The sequence below is a fragment of the Mastigoproctus giganteus genome, chromosome 2 (genome assembly GCF_048544385.1).
Source record: "Mastigoproctus giganteus isolate SK-2022 chromosome 2, ASM4854438v1, whole genome shotgun sequence".
In the NCBI taxonomy this organism is placed as follows: Eukaryota; Metazoa; Arthropoda; class Arachnida; order Uropygi; family Thelyphonidae; genus Mastigoproctus; species Mastigoproctus giganteus.
Window position 1 is genome coordinate 99,077,805 of NC_143576.1, and position 22,301 is coordinate 99,100,105.

General features: G+C 38.2%; 1 protein-coding gene across 1 annotated transcript in view; it reads left to right on the forward strand.

Annotated features, from left to right (window-relative positions):
- The first annotated feature begins 411 nt into the window (after nucleotides 1–411).
- Nucleotides 412–22,301, forward strand: part of LOC150089457 (protein obstructor-E-like) — a 73,929-nt gene continuing 52,039 nt past the window's right edge. The window contains exon 1 of the mRNA XM_090389505.1: nucleotides 412–514. Coding sequence (XP_090245631.1) covers nucleotides 475–514 — 40 coding nt within the window. The 5' untranslated portion in view covers nucleotides 412–474. The remainder of the gene's footprint in view (nucleotides 515–22,301) is intronic.

The following is a 22,301-nucleotide window of genomic DNA, read 5'->3' on the forward strand; positions in this document are numbered from 1 at the left end:
TATATCCGTAAGAAACATTTGCAATTTGCTGTATCCTTAATGTCTAAAAATATCGCTGAAAAATTTTCCCATTACACGGTTGCTTTTCATCTGTTCTCTATTCACTTGTTTCATAATTTTTTTCTAAAAATGTGAAGGATAAACAGAATTGCTTGCATCTTAAATGTTACGTGCTAATAGAATTGTCTGAAAAATAAAGACAGTGAGTGATGCTCAGGAATGCAATAATCTCGCCTAATAAAAATCACGGTACTGGAATTGCCGCCTCTAATACGCTAAACACATTTGTTCCTCGGGCTACATTGGCGTATTATGCTTCCCGCCAATCTCCAGGACTACCGCATGGTCACTGGAACGAGGCTAGGTCAATATCGTTTTATATGTAAGCGGAGCGGCGCGACTTTCGGGCTTTAGTTTGAGGGGCTTAGATCAAGTGTGTAGTTCTGTGTAGTTTAATACCACTCTCTGGTCAGCATGAAATTCTTTGTGGTTGCCATTCTCTGTGTTGGAACAGGTGAGGGCGTTTTTGTTTTGTTTTGTTTTTTTTCCCCCTTTATTTTTGTGATTCTAGGTTAGCTGATTAAAGAAGCGCTGTTTTATTTCTTTGTATACCGGAATGGAATAATTTTCTTTCCTTTTGTGATTCTAAGAAACTTATTGCTGGTATTAAACAAATAAATTGAAATCTCTCTCATTGACTTATATATAAAGCTAAGAGAAGCGCATTGGGTATGTATAAAGCTAAGAGGAACCAGCATCTCTATCATACAGTACCTTCTTTGTCCTCTATATGCAAAGTTATATTGAAGAAGTATATGTGATTTTTCCTTAACCATTTTCTTAAACGAATTCGTGGACCATATATATGACGAATACAAGTTATAATCACAAATTCAATCCGATATTATTGATTACTAGCTTTTATTGTGTGACAGGAGTCATGCTCTCTGAAAGATGAGTCTCTCATGACTCATCTTTCGCCTTTCGAAATAAAGAGGGACACTTATCCCTCCGGGTTCATTATTATTTTGTTTAACATTGTACAATTAAAATCGTAACACCTTTTACTAAATTGTTGATAGACAGACGGAAACCACATGTAGTTCGTCGAATAATCCTTATTTGATCCTTTTCCCTGAGACGGGATGAGCAGGAAAATCTACAGTTTCGTCTGGACACAATTTTCTACCTGGAGCTACAAGGGAATGTGGAGAAGAATCACATTTTCCGTCACCAGGTAAATTAGTGACCATACCCAGTGATACGTTTTTAATTGCAGAATGTATAATTTCTATGACTTACGCTAAATACCATATGGAGTGTCCATGGATATTAACTTTCATCTACTATTACCTTCAGATGGGAAACCTAGCTTTTTCAACAGTTAGAGACTGGTGAATAACGGGTAGCAATTATCTTCTTCGGTCGTGTGATAAAATGCATATTTACGCACTAGCAATTTGGTGTAGAAAGCGACAGAGTCGAAACTTAAAAAAAAAAAAAAAGGCATTTATTTTTAAAAATAATAAAATGCAAAAATATCACTTTTAATTAAGAAACAAATCAAATGTAAATCTAAGAACTAAACCAATGATTTTGCTTATTTATATATATTCTGACATTATATATTTTTTTTGTACTGATTAATTTTATCCATAGGATAACACACGGAATGCGCCATTTATTCACACGTTGCAACTTGATATAAGATTCGTCTAGTTTTTTTCGTAAAACTTCAGTAGGTGTTCTGCATTTCCATTTCTTTTTGTGTAGCTGACGTATCAGTGAAATTATATTTAAAGTTATTGCCAATTAACAGAACTTTTCACTGTTAACTTTTTCTATATTTTTAAATTGAACTAATGAAACCACTGAACTTCTAAACCTGCAGTACGCGATGCACTACAAAATTTAAACATGGAGTGGCAAATCCCACCTACCTCTCTTTTGAACTGTTTACCTTAAAGGAAATTTCCTAATCCTGACGAACTATATACCCAAAATGTCACCTGCCGAATTTACCCGGACGAAGCTGTATAAAATAATTTTTAAAATAAATTCCCCCTCCTCCCCTTTATAAAATAAGGGGAGGGGGGAGAATTGTCGACTGCTGGTATCCTGTGGTTTTTAAAGAGCAGCCGACCATTCAAAAATCTCGAGAAAGGACCGCACGGTTCTCCCCCCCCCCCCAGAAACTCTGATCTCCAGAGCATTGGGATCACTCGGATTTTTCAACCAGCAAAGTAGGCAGATCGACAATATACGGTTTGTCTGTTGTTGGTTTCAAATACACGCGAAATACAGTATGATCACACCTCATAGCCATAGTTGCTTTGACGCAAAAACAGTACAATCAACAATTTTCCTTTTGTACCAGTAGAGCAAGGTGAAGTTACACGTGATCAGGGAATCAACACGTAGCTCTTCTAACGTATTCATATGGTAGCTATTCGCAGACTGGTGAACTGTAGAAAGATCGATCTCGTTTTTTTTTTTTTTTTTTCTGTTTATACTCCGGCACGACAACCAAGTCAGTGGAGTTTACAATAAATCGTCAATACAGATACATGTATTTATCGTATTTAGTAGTCACGGGCTTGAACCCCGGTCCACTCAAGGAACGCGTGCTATGAACTCTCGCTCCTTCCCTTATGAGATGGCTACATCATCTCATAAGGGAATACTTATTTTTGTGCTGTAAATTTTTCGTAGAATGAAAGTTAATTATCAATAAAATCTTATTAATTGTTTTATTTTAACCATATACGTGAAGAATTAGACATACAAAAGGAGCACTAAGAGTTCCTTCAGATTATCCAGGTCAAAATTATGTAAAGTAATGACTGATGGAAACATATCAGTCCAGTTTACGTTTAAAGCGTCCAACACTCAAACGCAGTACCCTACTTTTTTTTAAGCGTCACGTCATCTGGATTAATAAGATAGATGAATCATTAAAAAGACCTGTATTTGATGACTATTTCTCATATATGATAAATGCTAAAACACCGAAACAGTGTTGAAAGAGCACCCAGGTCGTTTTTTCCACTTCCCTGCCTTGCCAAATTATTGTAGCAAATTCGCTATATATATATATATATATATATATATATATATATATATACAATATTTGACGAGAGTTCCGGGGGGGGGGGCATAGCCTTGGATCCAAAACGAGGCTCATCATCTCTGGGTGGCAGGTAAGGATGAAAGATGCGTAAGTTGGGTACCTAGTTCTTCTCTGTCTTACATCAATATTTATTCTGTGAAGTTCTGCAAACATGGCCTTAATGCTGCCTGGTTTAGTAGTTGGTTCCAGTCGAGAAACAAAGATTATATAATTCGAGAAATCCTTAAGTCAGACATCGCAAAAGCTTGTTGGGTTTCTTTCCAGCACTAGAAGACAGCGCTTCTTATTGCAGTTCTTTTCGACAAATGTCGTCCTAGTAACCAATATTTTATCCTTGGAAAGAGTCAGAAGTTAGTGGGATAAGGCTAGGCGCTGTCATCTGACCTTGCTCCCGATCACGCGTATTAAAAACTGCACCTCACTACCGCGGCTGTCCTTTCTTTGAAAAGTGCACAATTTTCGAAAATAGAATAAACGCATCGCTCATGAAAGCTGAACTACACACATTCCAACGCGATGCTTGCATACATTTCCCTAACATTTCTTTTGTGTCCACTTGCAGTCGCAAAAATTAAGATCTTATTATTATGTACTTTGGTGACAACAAGGTACGTCATACTAATACTAAGATCATACTAATTAGACATACAAAAGGAGCATTAAGAGTTCCCTCGAATTATCCAGGTCAAAATGATGTGAAAACTGAATGAAACATATTAGTCCAGTTTACGTTTAAAGCGTTCAACACTCAAAAGCAGTACCCTACTTTTATAGGCGTCACGTCATCTGGATTAATAAGAATGGTGAATCATTAAGAAGATCTGTATTTGATGACTATTCCGCATATATATGATAAACTAAACCACCGGAGCCATGTTCTCACAGTGTTGAAAGAGCACTGAGGTCGTTCTTACTTAGTCTTATTTTTCCACTTCGTCGCCTTGACAAGTTATCGTAGCAAATTCACAAAAGCTTGTTGGACCTCTTTCCATGACTAGAAGACTTCTTATTGCAGTTATTGCATTAAAAAAAATTCATTGTTTCTGATATCACAACATTCATGAATTATAGGACATTTTATTCTTGCGAAATCATTTTCATATGTGATCCCCGTGCATGTATTGACAGGCACGCCCACAGAAATTTTATGTAACTGCCTATAAGGTTTCTTCGGGGGACCCTTCCACAGTTGCTCTGATTTCATTTTCTCAGTCGAATGTGGATTATTCCTTTACACATGATTGCTCTTATAAGAAATAATTACATATATTCAAATCTAGTGAGTATGGTAACAAAGGTCATCCAACTCTAAAGCTTCCAGGATCTTGATAAGAGGACTCTATGGTGAAAATGTTTGCTAAGGAAATGGATCGTATCTGCCATATGTTTATTTTCTTTGTCTTGGAAGAATGTTTATTGCTGATTATTTCCCATACCTTGAAGTTTTGGATCAAAATGGCCACGAATGCCCTGCGGATAACGATCGGCATTCGCTGTGTCATCATGGAATCTTGCTTCAACAATTCTATCAGCTGAAACAGCGCACCACACTGGATACAAAGCTGTTTATATGAGATTTTCCATGTGACCCAGACATCGATAAATAAAATGCGATGAATAATTATTGAGTTGTCTTTCAAAATTTGCACAAATGAGCTCAGAAATCAAGTTGCCTCTATTTCCTAACATTAGTCAAGATTTGTTGTATCAGATCATTATAGAGATACATTATGTCTAATTGAACAGTTGTTAGTTGGATGCTTGTTTTAAATGTTGAGAACTTGAGAGCCGTTTTATCGATTTTCTAGGACAGCTTAACTGTGCCATGTACACATGTAGTGTTTTCAGGTGGGTATTAATTTTGAGTGATGTACTTCAGATCAAGGGGTTGGCAAAAATCCCATAACATAATGTTTAATTTTGCATATTTTTTTTCCGCCAAATAAATTTGTTACAGCTCTATCGTGGATTTAATGTATACTGCCTAATGTCATTCCAGAACATGTAATGACATTAGGCAGTATACATTAAATCCACTTCAAGATTATGACACAACATGTAAGAAAGTGTCAAGATTATGACACTTTCCTACATGTTGAATGCATATATGCCCCACTTCAAGACCTGTGGACTTATATCATGCAGGGAGCAAAGTTTCACAACAACGTGCTGTTATTCTTTAACTTCAACGTATTCAAGAGAACTTCTTTGTTAAATCAGATCTTTAAGTCAGACATCACGAAAGCATTTATGGTTTACTTATAGCATTGGTCTAACTTCTGACCGTAACGCTTCACAAGAGTGGGAATATTCTGTATTTGAACAGTTTACTGCTTAATGTCGGACTCGGCATCAGCTCATTAATGCAGTGCTTTGAAATAAATTCAGTGTACTATATTTGATTTCGTTTAGAAAAATTCTATACTGAAATCACAAAAATTATTCATTTAAATGGTTGCAATCAGCTTACAGCAGTTTTATCAATCGGTAGCCTTCTGGACTAACCTGGGTAGCATTTTCATTGGATTGTCCTTGTGAAAGGATAAAAAGTTTACCCATCGGTTATATCCTAAACAGGTTCAATTAAGAATCTAGTTGAGAAGTCAGAAATGTTTATATGTGAACAAATTATAATTTGTTCCCATGAATCGTATACAAAGAGGGCAGTGTGCCATGGCTATCGTAAAGGGTATACCATCAAAAGTTCATAATTAAGGATGTCGTCACCATCCTTTTTGTTCAATCAAGAAACTTAACCTTTAGTCTGTAATTGCGTGATCGTGAGCGTCTTTTTAGAACATGTCCAACCTGCTTGATGGACAGCATTATCAAGGATTTTTCAACATTTCTTTATAGCAGAACTGTTGTTGTACCATTGCTATAAAATATATATTCTATCTGGTAGGTGCATTATGACCATGTAGCTCTTGCGCCGTAAAACCCAAAAACAAACATCTATACCGGTGCTATTGTATTCCGAACTTTCATTATATATTTCTTTGAATCAGTTACTTACAAGATACATTGCCAATGTATTTGATATTTTTGTACTTCTGTTTTTGTTGTTTCATTTTAATTTTTGCGTTTAGACTTTGAGCTTTCTTTTCACAAAAATACTTTCCTTGTAAACTTTATTTCCAACTTATGCCAATCAATCCTATTCCAATTGCAAACAAAATTTAAAGTATTGTAAAGTATGGAAATATCGAAGATTAAATGCATTCAAAAACTGCGACAAATAATCAGCATAATAGTTGCTGTTGCCTATTGATGGAGTTTAATTGAGAAACTCCACGTGGCCAAAAAAGCATGCTGGAACACTTAAATCAGGCATAACTTGACAAAACTTCCGGGTATTTATGCCAGTGACCTAAATGCGAATTCCACAAGGTAGTTTTTTTTTTCTTGTTTCTTTTCTCCCCCCCTTACTTTTATTATCATGTCTAGGAAAACTCGTTTCTCTGTCCTAATTCGTTTTCAACAGCCCAAGATGATTAAATATGCGGCATGCAATAGAAATTAACAAAAACTTGTTCTGCCACTTTCATAGGGCGGTAGTTTCCTCTCTCTCTCTCTCTCTCTCTCTCTCTCTCTGTAACTTTTTATTTTAATCCACCTTTAAACTAGTGTAGAATTAAAGTGGAAGAGGCTGGTGGGTATGAGGAGGGAATTCTAAGCAGAAAAGTCGGTATAATTCGTTTAACCCTACCAAAATGAATGGAATGTATTCGATTAACGAAGGAAAGCAACATATTAATGAATAAAGATATTGTGATTCGTATATTCAGCACTGTACGTCTGTACCAAAACGTATCTAAGCGATATGTAGAGTTCCTTTAGAACTTAAAGAAACTCCTGTCTTCAGCTGATTTCTTTTATTATAAAAGGGAAAGGTACAGTACAACAAAAAATAGTATATAAAGAAAGTTGTATGTTATTCATGTCCGCAGCATAATTTTTTATACTGCGGACTTTGCTCACTCCATTTCTTCCTCATTTTAAGCTCCTTCGCGCAATAATCTATCTTACAGTTGCTCAAAAATTCTGAAGTTTAAGTGCTTTAGATGTTAGGCCTCTGGCTTATGCTTCCAAGTCCTAAGATATACTACGCATTAAAATAGCTGCTCATGGTGGGAGCAAGGTATGTTAATAGTTTGAAATCAGAGAGAAAAATAATAATCAATCCAGATTGTTTACTCCAGAAACAGGGTATCAGGATCCTATTCCAAGCGGTATACTAGAAGAAAAAGGTCCTTTAGTGCTATACAAAGTATGAGGAAAATTCTGTATTGCACTTGGAGAAGATCGATTTTAAGCATTTCTAAAACTATGCTGTATCTATTTTTAATATAGAATGAAGCTATTTTCTTGATATAGGTTAGTGCCTTTCCTTTGCCTAAAATACTGTAAAGCCACTTGAGCCACCAATTACAGGTTAATGATCAGAAAGAAATGAATTTGTCGTAATGAGATTTGTCATGGTTGATACAATATTCTTTTAATGGAAGTTTGCGTTACCAGTACGAGCCAGTAGTTTCAGGAGAAAATTCATCACATGGTAAATTATACCATCTAAAAATGCTAGTTGTTAATATTAGTTTCGTTACAGTGCACTTGCGCGATCGCACATGTGAAATATATGAAACTGCTAGAAAAAACCTCTGACTTTTAGATTATCAGATCAAGTGGCGGGTATTCTTTGACACACTTACGGAATTACATGCACGCGCACACACAGAGTCGAAGATTAGGTAGTAACATCGTGTCCTATAAGTAGGGATACACAAACCATGCGACCTCCAGAACAGTGACAATATGACATGGATGGTTGATGATCCTTGTTCGGAAATTTGTGCCAGATCGCTGACCTAGCAAGAAGATATTTGTGTGCATCATCAGTGTTTACGTTCATATTCTGTCCTGTTCCCAATAACTTAATGGTTTAGGTTTTTTCGACTAATCTCCAGAAATCAGGATTTCATCGCTGAAAGGCAAGGTCCGAATATATCGAAAATCAGTGACGTGTAGTGAATTTTTGTTGGTCATGCTATAGCGTATCATTTGGAAATTTATCCCTTCAATTTAAGGAATTCATATACGTACTTGGGTTTTTTTTTTTTTTATTGTTACAATACATTGGCTTTTAAAAATAAATATTTTCAAATAAAAAATATACTTACCTATCTCATTTATATGTAAATTCCACTCTACGATCCTTCTTAACAAATATGTCAATGACATTTTCATAGAAATCTCTTGGAGCAGTATGGCATTAAGGGCATGTTGCTGCTATCGATAAAGGGATGATTGAGTGGGAGAAGACAGAGTGGTAATCAATGGACACTGCTCTTCGTGGACTAATATTATTATTGGAGTCCTCCAGAGTTCGATGTTGGCCCCATTGTTGTTTTGTATATTTATCAATGATATTGATGAAGGTATATCAGGCTTAATGTCCAAGTTTGCAGACGATAGGAGGGTTGGCAGGGTTGTTGATGACAGTACACTACTGCAACAGAATCTAGAAAAGGGCAGATGGGCTGAGAGGTGACAACTGAAGTTTTTTAACATTGACAAATGCAAAGTACTGTACTGCATATGGGTAGCAGTAATCCCAGAGAAACGTACAAACTGTTTGATACCATACTCAGGGTGGTAGAGAATGAAAAAGACCTGGGTGTAATTATACAGTCAAATATGAAGTTTTCTGAGCAGTGCAGACAGGCTGCCAGAACAGCACATGGGGTCTCTTGTCAATAATATACTGGAATTTTGCTAGCAGGAATAAGGAAGTGATTATCCCTTTGTATAAGGCAATGGTCAAGCCACACCTTGAGTACTGCATACAAGTCTGGAGGTCTCATTTTAGGAAGGATCTAGAGCTGTTGGAACGAGTATAGAGAACGGCAACGAGATTGGTGAGGAGAAGAAAGGGTTACTCTTACCAAGAAACGCTTACGTTCTGCAAATATTAAAAACATGAATAGAAATTTCAACTGTGTAACGGCTTGGCATGCTGGTCAGGAAACGCATGGTTGCATGTCTGGAATGCACCTGTCGAAAATATATTTTTAGATAGTGACCTAAAAACAAGATCGCAAGAATTTTTTTGAGAAGTTCGTAAATAAAATAATCATTTAAGTAGTCATCAAATATCTAATATATTCACAGAAGCGCTTTATAAATTCAAGATTAGGATTTAAATACAAATATTCAAGATTTAAATACAAATATTTAAAAGAGTCGCACTCTTTTGACAAGACGGCTTAAAGATGGTTTCACATCAAAAAGCGGAAGCAGGTATTCGGACTGAAAACTTTCCTTCATATTTAGCCATTCTGCCTTACTAATAAAATTGAGTCCTGTCTTGAAGCAAAGCATTCGAGTGGAGAAACTCAGATCCTTTGCTTCAAGTCACAAACCCGGTTGCAGGTTTGTAAAATTTTTGGCATATCGACTATTTTGGTCAAGGTGTGCTGGTTTACGCCGCGTGCTAGTTCATATGGTCTTTTAGCATGTATCATGTCTATAAAATATTTATTTGTGCTGGCTGCAAAACTCGCCACACACTCCCGAAATTTCATGTTTTGCTGCCCTTAATTTACAACTGCTAGAAGTTGGAAAAGTGATTAGTGGCGCCTGCTGATCAACTCAACTCAACCTTTAGTAGACCACGGAACACAACAAAGCATTCTTTAATTTAGGTGAAACACCAGATTTTTATGTATATATATGTATATACACATCCAGAAAAGTTACCTAAATTAGATCTGATTCATATTTACATAGAAAATATTTGTAAATAAATTATGTGAAGATTTATTCCTCAGCACTGCATCCCAAGTGATGAATACCCTCGGAGCACCGGTTGAGAAACTGATCTAGTAGATTGCTTTCTTGTTTTGAACAGTGGCACTGATCGTTGTTCGAATATATACAATTTACAGACACAATATATTGACTCCTCTTAGCTTTAGTTACTTTAGCGCACGTAATTGATCTTTATTTGACTATGTATGAATACGCTAAAGCAACTAAAACTATGGAGCACCAATACGTTATCTGAAAATAACGTGTTTGTTTTCTGTGATCGATTTGTCTGTTTGCATGACGAAAAACCTGAGCTTCCGAAAGAAAAAATATGCACCACACCTTTCTCCTGCGACCGATACAGTTAGTCATGGTGTGGAAATGCCACATAAAAAAATTCTTGTCATTGACACAAAGACGGTGATTATGGGCATTTTGCTACTGCGATGGCTGTATTTGTACTCTGAAAGTATAAAAAATATATATACGAGGGGTTTCCGAAAAGCAAGGTAACACATTTTTTCTCTCGATGATGTTTAATAATACGAAGTTGAAATTACACACCAGGAAATAAATGAACATGCACTACTTCTCCACAAAGTCTCCAGTTTTATTGATGCACTTGTCCCAACGATGGATCAGTTAATCAATACCAGTACTGAAGAAGTTCGTGCCCACACGCAGTAACCAACATCGCACCGCCTGATGAACTTCCTCATCCGTAGTGAAATGCTTTCCTGAAAGGTGTTTTTTCAGAGGGTCAAACAAATGGAAGTCTGAAGGCGCTAAGTCTAGGCTGTAGGGGGGATGTGACAGAGTTTCCCAACGATTACGGCGCAACCACTCACGGTGGTGTGGACAGTGTGTGGAGTTGCGTTGCCGTGCAGCAAAATCACGCTGCTTGTTAGGAGTCCTGGTCTTTTGGGCCGATGTTGGCTTTCAGTTTTTCCAACATTGCACAGTAAAGCTGTGCATTGATTGTTCCTCCCTTCGGAAAGAAATCTACCAACAGAACGCCTTGGTGATCCCAGAACACTGTGGCCATGACATCAGGCCTGCCCACCCGATGTTGATCTTCAATGTCAACACGGCCCACTTTAAATTCATTGTACCAAAAACACACCTACTTCTTTGTCATCACCTTTTCGCCGTACACAGCAACCAGTTCATGGTGAATGTCACTTGGTGAAGACCCTTTTGCTTTCAAAAAGCGAATAACTTCACGAACACCTGTTTTGGACCACACTCGCACGGTAGCAGCCACTTTGCAACTGGAATCTGCTGTGAGGCGACAGTGCCACAACACTGCACTGGCGGTCTTTTTGAACGTCATTAATGGGTTTAAGATTCTTCTGCTCCTATGCTTATTTTTTGTGACACTCCGATTTCTAGGCAAAATGATATACATATCCCTTTTGGGGATTACCCTGATTTCTAATCTCTCTTGGCACAAGCACATTACAAATGTTGCTTCCTCTGCATCTAAAAAACTTGGTTTTCTCTTTCGTTTTCGGCGTTACTTTTCTTCCAAACAGCTGTTCACTCTGTACAAATCGCAAATCCGTCCTACCATGGAACATTGTTCCCACATCTGGAGCGGTGCCCCTAAAACCTCTCTCAGGCTTCTAGATTCCATTCAGAAGAGGGCAGTTAGGTTAATTAACGGCTCCTCTCTAACAGAGTCTCTCCACTCGCTGTCTCATAGACGTACTGTTTCTGCCGCATGCCTTTTCTACAGCTACTTCCATGGACACTGTTCTTCTGAATTGGCTTCTATAATTCCTGCTCTCTCTTTTAAAACAGTCCAAACACGTGCCACCAACATCCATTTACTGTCCAGCTTCAAACTCACAGAACCAACTTTTCATCTTCCTCGTTTATTCATTCAACTGCCGTTTTCTGAAACAAACTTCCTTCATATGTCTTTCCTGAAAATTAGTCTACAGAAAGTTCAAGTCTGATGTCAACAAATATCTTCTTTCATCTTCTCAACCTCCAACCCAAGCAAAATGGCTCGGTACTAAAGTACTATAGGTTCTAATACCTCTCGTGTTTGGGGTTTTCGAAAAAAAAAAAAAAAAAAAACGCGTTTCATATCATTCCCTTTCACCATGATTAAGAAAAAAAGGTGTTACCTTACTTTTCGGAAACCTCTCATATACCATAATCCATTCAGAATATATCTTAAAGGTTTACCAATTATTAATCTTTAAATAATTAAATTAATTAATAATAATAAACCTTTAATAATTAAAGGTAAACCTTTAATAATTGGTAAACCTTTAATAATTAAAGGTTTACCAATTATTAATCTGTAAATATGACGGGAAAATGGAAACTTTCTTGAAGCCTTGGAATATATTCATTATTGGTCTAAAGGGTTGTCTCCATAAGGAAAGCATAATGAGAATATCAGTTTTACAGAGTAAGGAAAATATGCAGTTGAGAAGAAAGAAATAATTTAGCTTTTAGGAAACAGCATCCTAACGACCCCTATTTAAAGTGCTTCTCAACTTTTTTCTTAAAGAGACACGCCTATTGATATCTGGAACTCTCACAACGCACTTGAGGTTTGTTCCTCATTATGAGAAGTAATGCGAACACTGAACCTGAGGCGCTAGAGATGTAGGCGACTGCCAGACACGGACTGCTTTTTTTAAGGACCAATGCTAACCAAATTTATTCTTGCAACTATGCTCGATTTCAGTAATGCTTTTGATAGTGTTTCGTCATGAAAGGCTGTTATATAAATTGAAGCAAATTGAGATTATTGATAAGCTCCTTCTTTGGATTAATGATTAATTATGATTAATGATAGAATACAGGGAGTAGTCGCAAATGGACATTTCCTCGGGGATTACTATTGGAGCAGCTTCTGCTTGCCATCTTCCTTCCATCTCTCATCAGTGACATTGATGAGAAAGTGCAAGGAAGTTGTCAAAGTTTGCTGATGATTTAAAGGTAGGAAATAGTTAACAACCGAAACCAAGCCATTTTGCTTCAAAATGACAGATCGGTTGCAGAAATGATATGTAAAATAGCAAACCTTGAATTTAGAAGCTCAGTTCTTCTAAATGTAAGGTTATGGAAATAACCTTACATGGAAAGGTTATTTCCATAGAAGGAACTATGGAAATTCTGGAGTTAGTTATAAGTTGAGGAGAGTGGAGTGAAAAACGGTTCACAGCGTAAAGTGCTTAGGGGTTACAATTCAGTCAGTCAGACTTGAAATTTTCCATTCAGTGTAACCAAACATACCCATACCAAACATATATAGGAACTTTGCAAGTAATGGAAAAGGAATGTCTTAGTCCCTTTATATGTATTAATAGTAATAGTATTCGCCATATAGTGCAAGGAAGCCACAGACTTTTGCTGCACTAGAAAAAAATAAAAAAAACTATGTAGATAAGAAAACACAAATTATATTTTCCCTCCTCACACAGGTAAGTATTCAGTAGACCCTTGAACTTATTCAAACTGTCAACCTCAACTACCTGCGAGAGCAACTTGTTCCAGCTATCAACGACTCGCTGGCTAAAAGAAAACTTTCTACAATCTAATCTCAACCCCTGTAATTTGAATTTATGGCCTCTAGTTCTAGAATTCCTTAACCGTGAGAATTCCACCTTCATTCATTTTACTAATCCCTCTGAGAGCTTTATAAACCTCAATCAGGTCACCTCTGAGGTGCCTAGCTCTTCTTCTTCTAGTTCTCTTCCCTCAGGCAGGTTCAGGGCTCCATTAACGCCATGTTTCTCTATCTTGTGCTCTCCTTTTAATTCCTGCATAATTTCCTCTTCCCATCCAATCCGTCATTCCAATTCTCCTTCTCCCAACAGCTTTCTTCACACACATCTCCCCCTCAATTACTTTCTTCAACATGCTTTCTCTTCTCAATACATGTCCTATAAAGTTAGTAACAGAGAAGGCAAAAGAACTTTATAAAGTTCGTTTGTCCTCTTCTTAGTTCTTTTACTAACGTTCGGTCTTCACCTACTTTCCTCATTACTCACCCTCTCCACCCATTCATTCTTTCCATTCTTCTCCACACCTACATCTCGAATGCTTCTAGCCGTATAATCTCCTCTCTTCCCAGTGTCCATGTCTCTGAGCCATATAGTATAACAGTCCATATTAATGTTTTCACCATTTGCTTTCTTAATTTCCTTCTCAATAGTTATTTCTATTACTAAATGGCTCTTTGCCCATTGCAATTCTTGTTTTTATTTCCTCCAGGCTTTTTCCATTTTCTGTCATTATGCTTCCCAAGTATCTGTATCTGTCCAGCTGTTCCAATATTATTCCATCTAATTTTACATTGATTCTTCTTCCTGGCCACTTCGAAATTAACATTTTCTTGGTGTTAATCTTCATATTGTACTCCTTTACTTTGCTGTTCAAAACATCGAAAGAGCTCTGTAATTCTTCCTCTACCTAGCTCTGTAGCCCACACAATCGAAGTCTTTCCTTATATGGTCGTCCTGTCGATTTCACCATTCCATTTCGCTGTCTAGGGACCCTTTCGAGAAGCTCGATGTCTTTTTTTCAGATGAGGTCTCCATACTTGAACCCAGTGTTCCAAATATGGTCTTACAAGTGCCTTATACAGTGGGATTTGATTTGATTTGATTTTTTTTTGTGGCGCAAAAACAGCAGGGTTATAGTGCGCCATGAAAATGTTAAAAATTCAAAAAAGGTGAGATCCTGTCTCTACAGGATAGCGTTCGATAAATCATAGATAGGATACCATGGGCTTTCCTGGCTGTCTGTTTACACTGTTCAGAAAATTTCATATCGGCCGTATTGTAACTCCCAGATCCCTTTCCCCATCCACTGTTTTTAATCCAACCCCACCAAGTGTATAATTTATTTGTGGGTTGCTATTCCCCAAGTGTAAGACCTTGCATTAAAACCTAGCAGCTACTTCTCTGACCAATGATGATAATGAGACGGTATTTAAAATATAGTGTTCTGTTCTGGACGTCACCTTGAAGAAAGATATAAAGCTTCTAGAAAGAGCAAAGAAGAAGAAGAAGAGCAATCAGATTGGTGAAGGGTACTAATCGATGTCCATATGAAGAACTGCTTAGAAATGCAGACTGCAGAACTCGGTAACTAGCCATCTTTGGGGGAAAGTTGATTGAGATATATAAGGCCCTGAAGAAATCTGTAAAATGAACGAGGGATGTATGCAGAAGTAGGGGTCGCAAATACAAAACTCTTGGGAGTAAATGAAAATTAGATTTCATGAAGTTTACTTTCAACATATGCTGACAGTGGTAAAAATACGGTAGATGGAGTTAAAGTCAGAGTTTCCATCCTAATGTGCTACTGATTGCAGAAGTAGCTACCTGCGGTGTTGCTGTGATATGTAGTGAAATTGCGAAACATGCAGGTACAAAAAGCAAATTTATTTTTTAGATGGAAAAAACAGCGTCTACAATGCGAGCAGAAATTTCGTGCTAATCTTTCCAAATTTCAGGAAATTTGACATTCAGTTTACAGTACCATAAAACTCGTGTAGCTATCGAATATTATATTATATTACGTATCTGTTTATTGCTCTTTTCGTGAGCCATCTCCTGGAAGTGGGTGATATTTACATTCTAAGGTTAAAGCAGGAACGTGTGTCCAGGGTTACGTGGAGCAACGTATGTGCTCCACGTAACCCTGGACACTTGAAAGATATTTACTTAACTTGAAAGATATTTACATAATTTTTATTTACAAACTTGTCATTACAGTTTGTGGGATATCAAAGAATCACAAATTCAGTTCGATATCTATTTTTCTCTAATATGCACTACTGTACAATAATATGCAATAATAATATGCATTGTTGTATTTCATTTGCAATTCTCTCTATACATTAAAAAAGTTTTCCTCCTAGTGATATTTATTCGAGCCAATGGGAGAAGAGGGCGAGGCAATTACATCACTACAAGTGCAATTAATTATTGACAACTGCATCCACAACGTTCACCAACCTCGTGTACGTGCTTCACGGTCAAACATTTGATGTTCCATTGTACAGTTTTTTTTTTTTTTATTAATGAATATTGTGTATTTGTGAATAGTTTAGTGTTTTGTAAATATTTTAAATATTTGTATAGTTTGTAAATATTTTAGTCCTGCTCTTTCGGATCAACAATATTCCTCATGAGTTATGGAACCCGAAGCAAAAGGCCTTTTCCTAAGTGACTTGTGTAAATGCAGGTAAATAATTACATAGTGATATTCCACCTTGAGAATGCCGCATGGTGGGGAATGGGGTAGTCAATGGGAGAAGAGGGATGCATGTGACGTAGAACAAGTGGGCGGGGTATTTGCGTCATTACAAATGCCTCCAGTTACATAGTTTCCTGAGGAGCTGTTGTAGCCACCAATAAATTCCTCGAACTACATCGATCATGTGCTATACGATGGTATCGCAAAATGTCACGCCCAAAAGTTCACTGATCTCATCCTTCCACCTAATTGGAGGTCTTCTTTTAACAGCGGTTTTTGGAGTTGGTTTTGTTATGATCTTTGTCTCATCAGATAATGTGGTGGAATGCCATTGCCTACCACATGGCCGATTTTCAGAGGCCGGCTTTAATCATAGGAAGAGTCATCATGCATCCCACAAGCTGCATGATGACTACAAATGCACAAGTAAATAATTATATAGGTCACTTCCTGATTGGATATCGATCAGTGCGTTTCGACAGGTGTGTCTTTTACGTACAAAAGATTTGACTTACTCCGTATACTTCTACATTTTACGTAGAAAAGCGTGCGCGGTGGAGGCGAGCAAAGCGAGCAGGGGGGAAATCCCCCTAGTGATTATTAATGTAATTCCTATCCCCGATCATCCAGGCTGGGTGATGGGTAATATTGCTCTGCTGTCTTGTGCACAGTCTGCAGATAAATATGAAAAAAATGCACTGAAATATTTAATTGCATGTTAACATTAATAATAATGTGTATGAGTTAATACACATTTTCAGAAAGCTTCATTAAGATAAAAATTTCTTTTTGTTGAGTCTCAACAATTTATCACAGACCGTCGTCCGAGGTTTCTGTTCTTTTCTGTCCATCTCAACTTGCTATGCCTGACCTCTTGTAATGTCTTAGTTACTGAGGGTGGAGATTAGTTAGCGGGTTTATTTTATTTCATTTTTGACCTGTCATGGGTAGCTTTTACGTCTGGTTTTCATTCTCCCGCTATTGTCTATAGCGAAGCACTTGTGCATGTTTCCATCAGTTTCCGGTTTTTGTATGCTTTCGGCTATTAGAATTTATCGAGATCAATGGCCAGATTATTAATCATATCTACCGTGTTTCCAGGAAACATGCGTCTGAGACCTTTTAGGTTGTTAAAACCGTTTCTGAGTGGGAACCTAGGATTTACTTGGCTTCTTCCAGCAATTTTGGGAGTTTTAATCAGGTCTGTGATATCAGAGGCATCGAGGCATCTGGCCAATACAAATAAGTTAGCTGTCACAATCTGTTGTTTCCATGGGGGTAACTTCAAGATTGATGTAGAGTTGGGCCAGAAATCATGATCTGGTTGCCAGCCCCTGTTTGAGCCATTTCATGAGCCATATTGAAGGCTAAGGAACGTTGAAATGTGTTGCACGGGGCAGAGGACCATATAGTTGTTGCATATAGAGACATCGGAGGGCGTATTTCTTGACCAATTCAGCATTTTTGTTTTGGCGTTCAGGAGGTGAGCTTGGAGTCTCAGCCCCTCATCTTATACTAACCCTAGATCTTTGTTGTTTTAATTGTTTGAATCGGTGATCCTTTAATGTTGGTATTGATATCATTGTATAACTTCTTCCAGGTGAAAGACAAGCTATCTTTGCTTGGTTTATTTCTAGTCATACTGACGCCAGATATTGTTGATTGACCTATTTTTATTTTCCTGCACAGTAGTTCTGAGAACCTGATTTTGGTCAGATGAGGTGGCGTAGAGTTTCAGGTCATCAGTGTATGACCATAATCATTCTTGGGATTTTAGGATGGAATAAGATGTTCCAAAAGTGGAACACCTTTATTACTAGTGCATGTTCTAAGGTAGTAGAACCCTACTTCTCAAAGGACGTCTTGACATCAACAGACCACCAACCATTCGTTATAAAGAACATGCATTCAAGAATCAACGTTCATTCAAATATTTAGGTGTTACCCTAGATAACTGCCGAACTTTCATACCAATCTAAAGTCCGTGAAAGTTGTTATTGTTTGTTTGTTATTTTGGTTTTTAGAAGCATTAGCAACTAAGGCCATATTGCTCCGGGGATATGCGGTGGTCATTCCCTGACCTTTCCGCATCCTCAGTATTTGGTGGTCACGGGAATGACCACCGCATTTGGTGAACTCGAACCCCAGTCTAATCAAGAAGCATGTGCTACGCACTGCTGCTCCTGGCCACCTGGCTACGGAGGCCAAAAATTATATCAATGTGCTTGCTCGCTTTACCCGCAAAAACTAGGGTCTTAAGGGACCCGCGCTCCACCTTCTTTATTCAGCTGTTTTCGTACTACCATTCGTAATATACAGCGCTGCCGTATGGTTCCATTGTTCGTCCATTATCAGCACTAGGAACGTTATCCTGCATATACAACGGTTGATGTTATTAAAAATGACTCGGGCTTGTAGAACGACATCAACAGCAGCACTACAAGTATTAACAGGCTATATCTCCCTTGACCTCCCAGCAGCCTTCACAGGGCTTTCCCATGCTATCAGAAAGAACAAAGAAAACTGAATTTCTGGGGATAAAAAATTTTACCGATGCAGATCCGAAACAAGAACTCTTGCGTACTTGGCAGGAACTTGTTTCCTCTTTGGGATGATTCCACCAAAGTAAGTGCTACCAAGATATTTCTACCTAGTGTCTCCTACCTCAACAAACAAAGACTTGGCTGGTTCTTCCCTAATTTACATACTACCTTTCTTCTGACAGGACATGGGTCTTTCAAAAAGAGACTTCAGGACTTTGGGCTTGTAAACGATGTCCATTGTAAATGTGGAGAACTAGAGTACTGGCATCACGTAATGCACTCGTGTAACATCTACCCGGACCTACGTAATCAACTGTTACTGGATCTAAATTTAACCACACTTAGTCCGGAGAGCAATCTGTTAAAATCAAAAGAAGCGGTTTTAACTTTTAGCAGGTATGCCTCAGCAGCCGTCAAATGGCGTTGGTATCATTTCTCCACGTGTGATCCCACAACATAGACATCCAGACCAGACATTCCTGAAACCGCTATGATCGCTCCTCGTACCTGCTCTTCCCTCATCACCGGCCACTGTCACAACTAAATGAACACCCAACTGGACATCTTCCTCCTAGCAATGACGGCACTGAACTGATAGCAATTCAACTCACACAATTCCCATTGTACCTACCCAACTTTGCAAGACTTCCCTTCTTCTTCTTCTGCAAGCTGTTTTCCTTTTCCCTGGCCTTCGGTGGGCTTCTAGACCAGGGTTGATTCCTACTTCTCTCTTCTTTCCGCTGGAGGATGCCTTCTTTCCTCATTCTCCTTCTTTTGTCTACTTTGACTCCACCACTTGTACTATCTTCCCCACTCTCTTCCCCCTTTTATATTTATTTATTATATATTTTTTTATTTGATCTCCGTCCAAAAAGCTCAGGCGACCCTGGCGGAGATCAGCCAGAGTATAATGGCAGCCTGGCTCATCTCCCAGTGGCGGTGGTGGTGGGCAACATAGGGGCCCTGTGGCCAAGCAGCCAGAGACACAACAACAGAACATAACACAATACTGATAAACCAGACACTACACTTTTTTTCTGGCTTATGCAGTAGTTCTGCATTCCATCACAAAGTACATAAGGATATGGGAAACCACAGGTGGCGCCTAACTCTAAATACTATGCCACATGCTCTGATTTCAGTTACCACGCCGCCCGGATCAACAATCTCTAAGCAAGAACTCGCACGTGTGATCAACAGGCTCCCAATCAAATGCTCAGTCTGAACATATGGTTACCCTTGTTTTTAGGCAAAAGCTGTAACCGCTCCTACACTACTTGAACTCCTTCATATGATGCGCAACACGATACTGAAAGTAACCTTCATTTCTGAGATTCTTAAGCATTTTACCTTGCCTATTGCAAAATATAATACAGTAAATTCAACAAATAATTTCAGAGCGTTGTCTGTGGAGAAATTTATTAAAAATTTTCCGCAAAATCATTTTGAAGCACACTACAAATAGCTGAAACAGTGATGAAGCACAGATCAAGCCATAAAGTACACATCGATGATTGGTAATCTATACTGAGTGGCCACTTTGTTGTAGCGGTGGTGTCATGCTTTGTGCGATGTTCTGCTGGGATACCCTGGGCCCAGTCATCCATGTGCTGGGCACTCTGACGTCTACCCTCTACCTAAACATCATTGCTAACCAGGTACACCCTTTCGTGGCAACGGTCTTCCCCTCTGGTGGTGCTGTCTTTCAGCAGGATAATGCACCATGCCACACCACCCGGATTGTTGTTCGAGACTGGTTCACGGAACATGAAGACTACCAGTTATTGCCCTGGCCTCCAAATTCCCCAGACATCAATCCCATCGAGCATCTGTGGTTTGTGTTGGAACAGCAACTCCGATCTGCATCGTTTCAACCACGGATCACACAGGAGTTAAAGGATATGCTGGTTACGTGTTGGTACCAGATACCACAAGACCCATTTAGAAATCTTGTAGCGTCCATGCCTCGCCGGGTACGAGCTGATTTGGCTTCACGTGGAGGCATGGACGCTACAAGATTTACTTGTTGACATTAGACTTGAATTTCTGTACAGTAGTACTTTTCAGGAAATGCTCGTACATGTCAAACTTATGTACGTGTGGAAATAATGTTCTGGACCACCACATATGGCGCGCCTCCGTAGCCAGGTGGGAAGGAGCAGCAATGCGTAGCACACGCTTCTTGATCAGACCGGGGTTCGAGTCCGTCACCATCAAATACGGAAGATGCGGAAAGGTCAGGGAATGACCACCGCACATCCCTGAGCAATATGGCCTTAGTTGCTAATGCTCCTAAAAACCAAATAACAAACAAACAAACAAACAAACCTTATATATGATAACATACATGTCTACATGACCATGGACTTAATAGTATCCATAGAGCATGGTCTCTCCTCCGTTATGGGCAGTGTTGAATCCAGGGGGGGTGACTGGGAGTGAGTTCCATCCCCGGTGGAATAAAATTCCTCACCCAGCGAAAAATAGTAATTTTTATTTTAATATTCGTTCAATGACCTCGGATGTTGAAATTTTTGCCACATTTTTTATTTAATTTTAATTGAAATTTTCTTCTTACTGCGCTCTTTGTTATAAGTTTACACAATGTTTTAAATATAAAACACGAATTCAATAAATTTATGTCAAATAAACACAACACAAAAAATTACAGCAACTAAGTGTGGTAATCGTTAGGTGATACACGGCCAAAATAAATCACTAAAATTTAAAAGACACAAAATTTTCAAAATAATTAAATAGTCAGTATTTCTGACTGCAGAAATTGTAACTAAAAACCACTATTTCAAGTGTCGGCATTTTCCAGTGGTTTTCGACCTTTTTTTAATAACGGCACCCCTAAGTAATTAATTTTATTTTGCGGTACCCCTACTGAATTTTCTGCCAGTTAGATCCGATTGTCTCTCTGTATATGTCTAATATTAAAAAAAATGTTAGATGCTAGTTATTACAACAATATAACTATAAACAAAATTACAATTCATAATACAAATTATATACAGTATACATAATAATTTTATTTTTATATAGAGGTACTAAGTAAACATCAATTATAGATCACCACAAAATTAAAAAGATACCGTACATCTTTTTACAATTAAATAAATATATAAATTTAAAAAATAATAAGTTTAAGTAACTTAAACCCAAATGACGTGGTACCCCTGGAATGTTGTTGTGACATCCTAAGGTGCCGCGGCACTCCACTTTGAAAACGACTGGCATTTTCATTTGATGATTCCCTTTATTTTCACGCAAACCATATCTTTCACACAAACGTTCTACTTTCGACTAATTGTTTGTATATCGGAAACATGTGTGGACATATGTATATGTAAGGGCGGCACCTAGAACGTTTGTTCAACTCCGCCTCGTATCTCTGTGAAGAACAGTATCACTACAATTGGGCCAGATGTGTGTGACGTCGGTTTGTGTGTATTATGTGTGTGTTCTGTTGTTCTGTTCTGGCCGCTTGGCTACCCAGAAGCATCAGTCACCTGGACAGATGATTCTGGGTACTCGTCCACACCACGGGAAGGTGGGCCAGTCCCAATAAAACACGTGCCGTC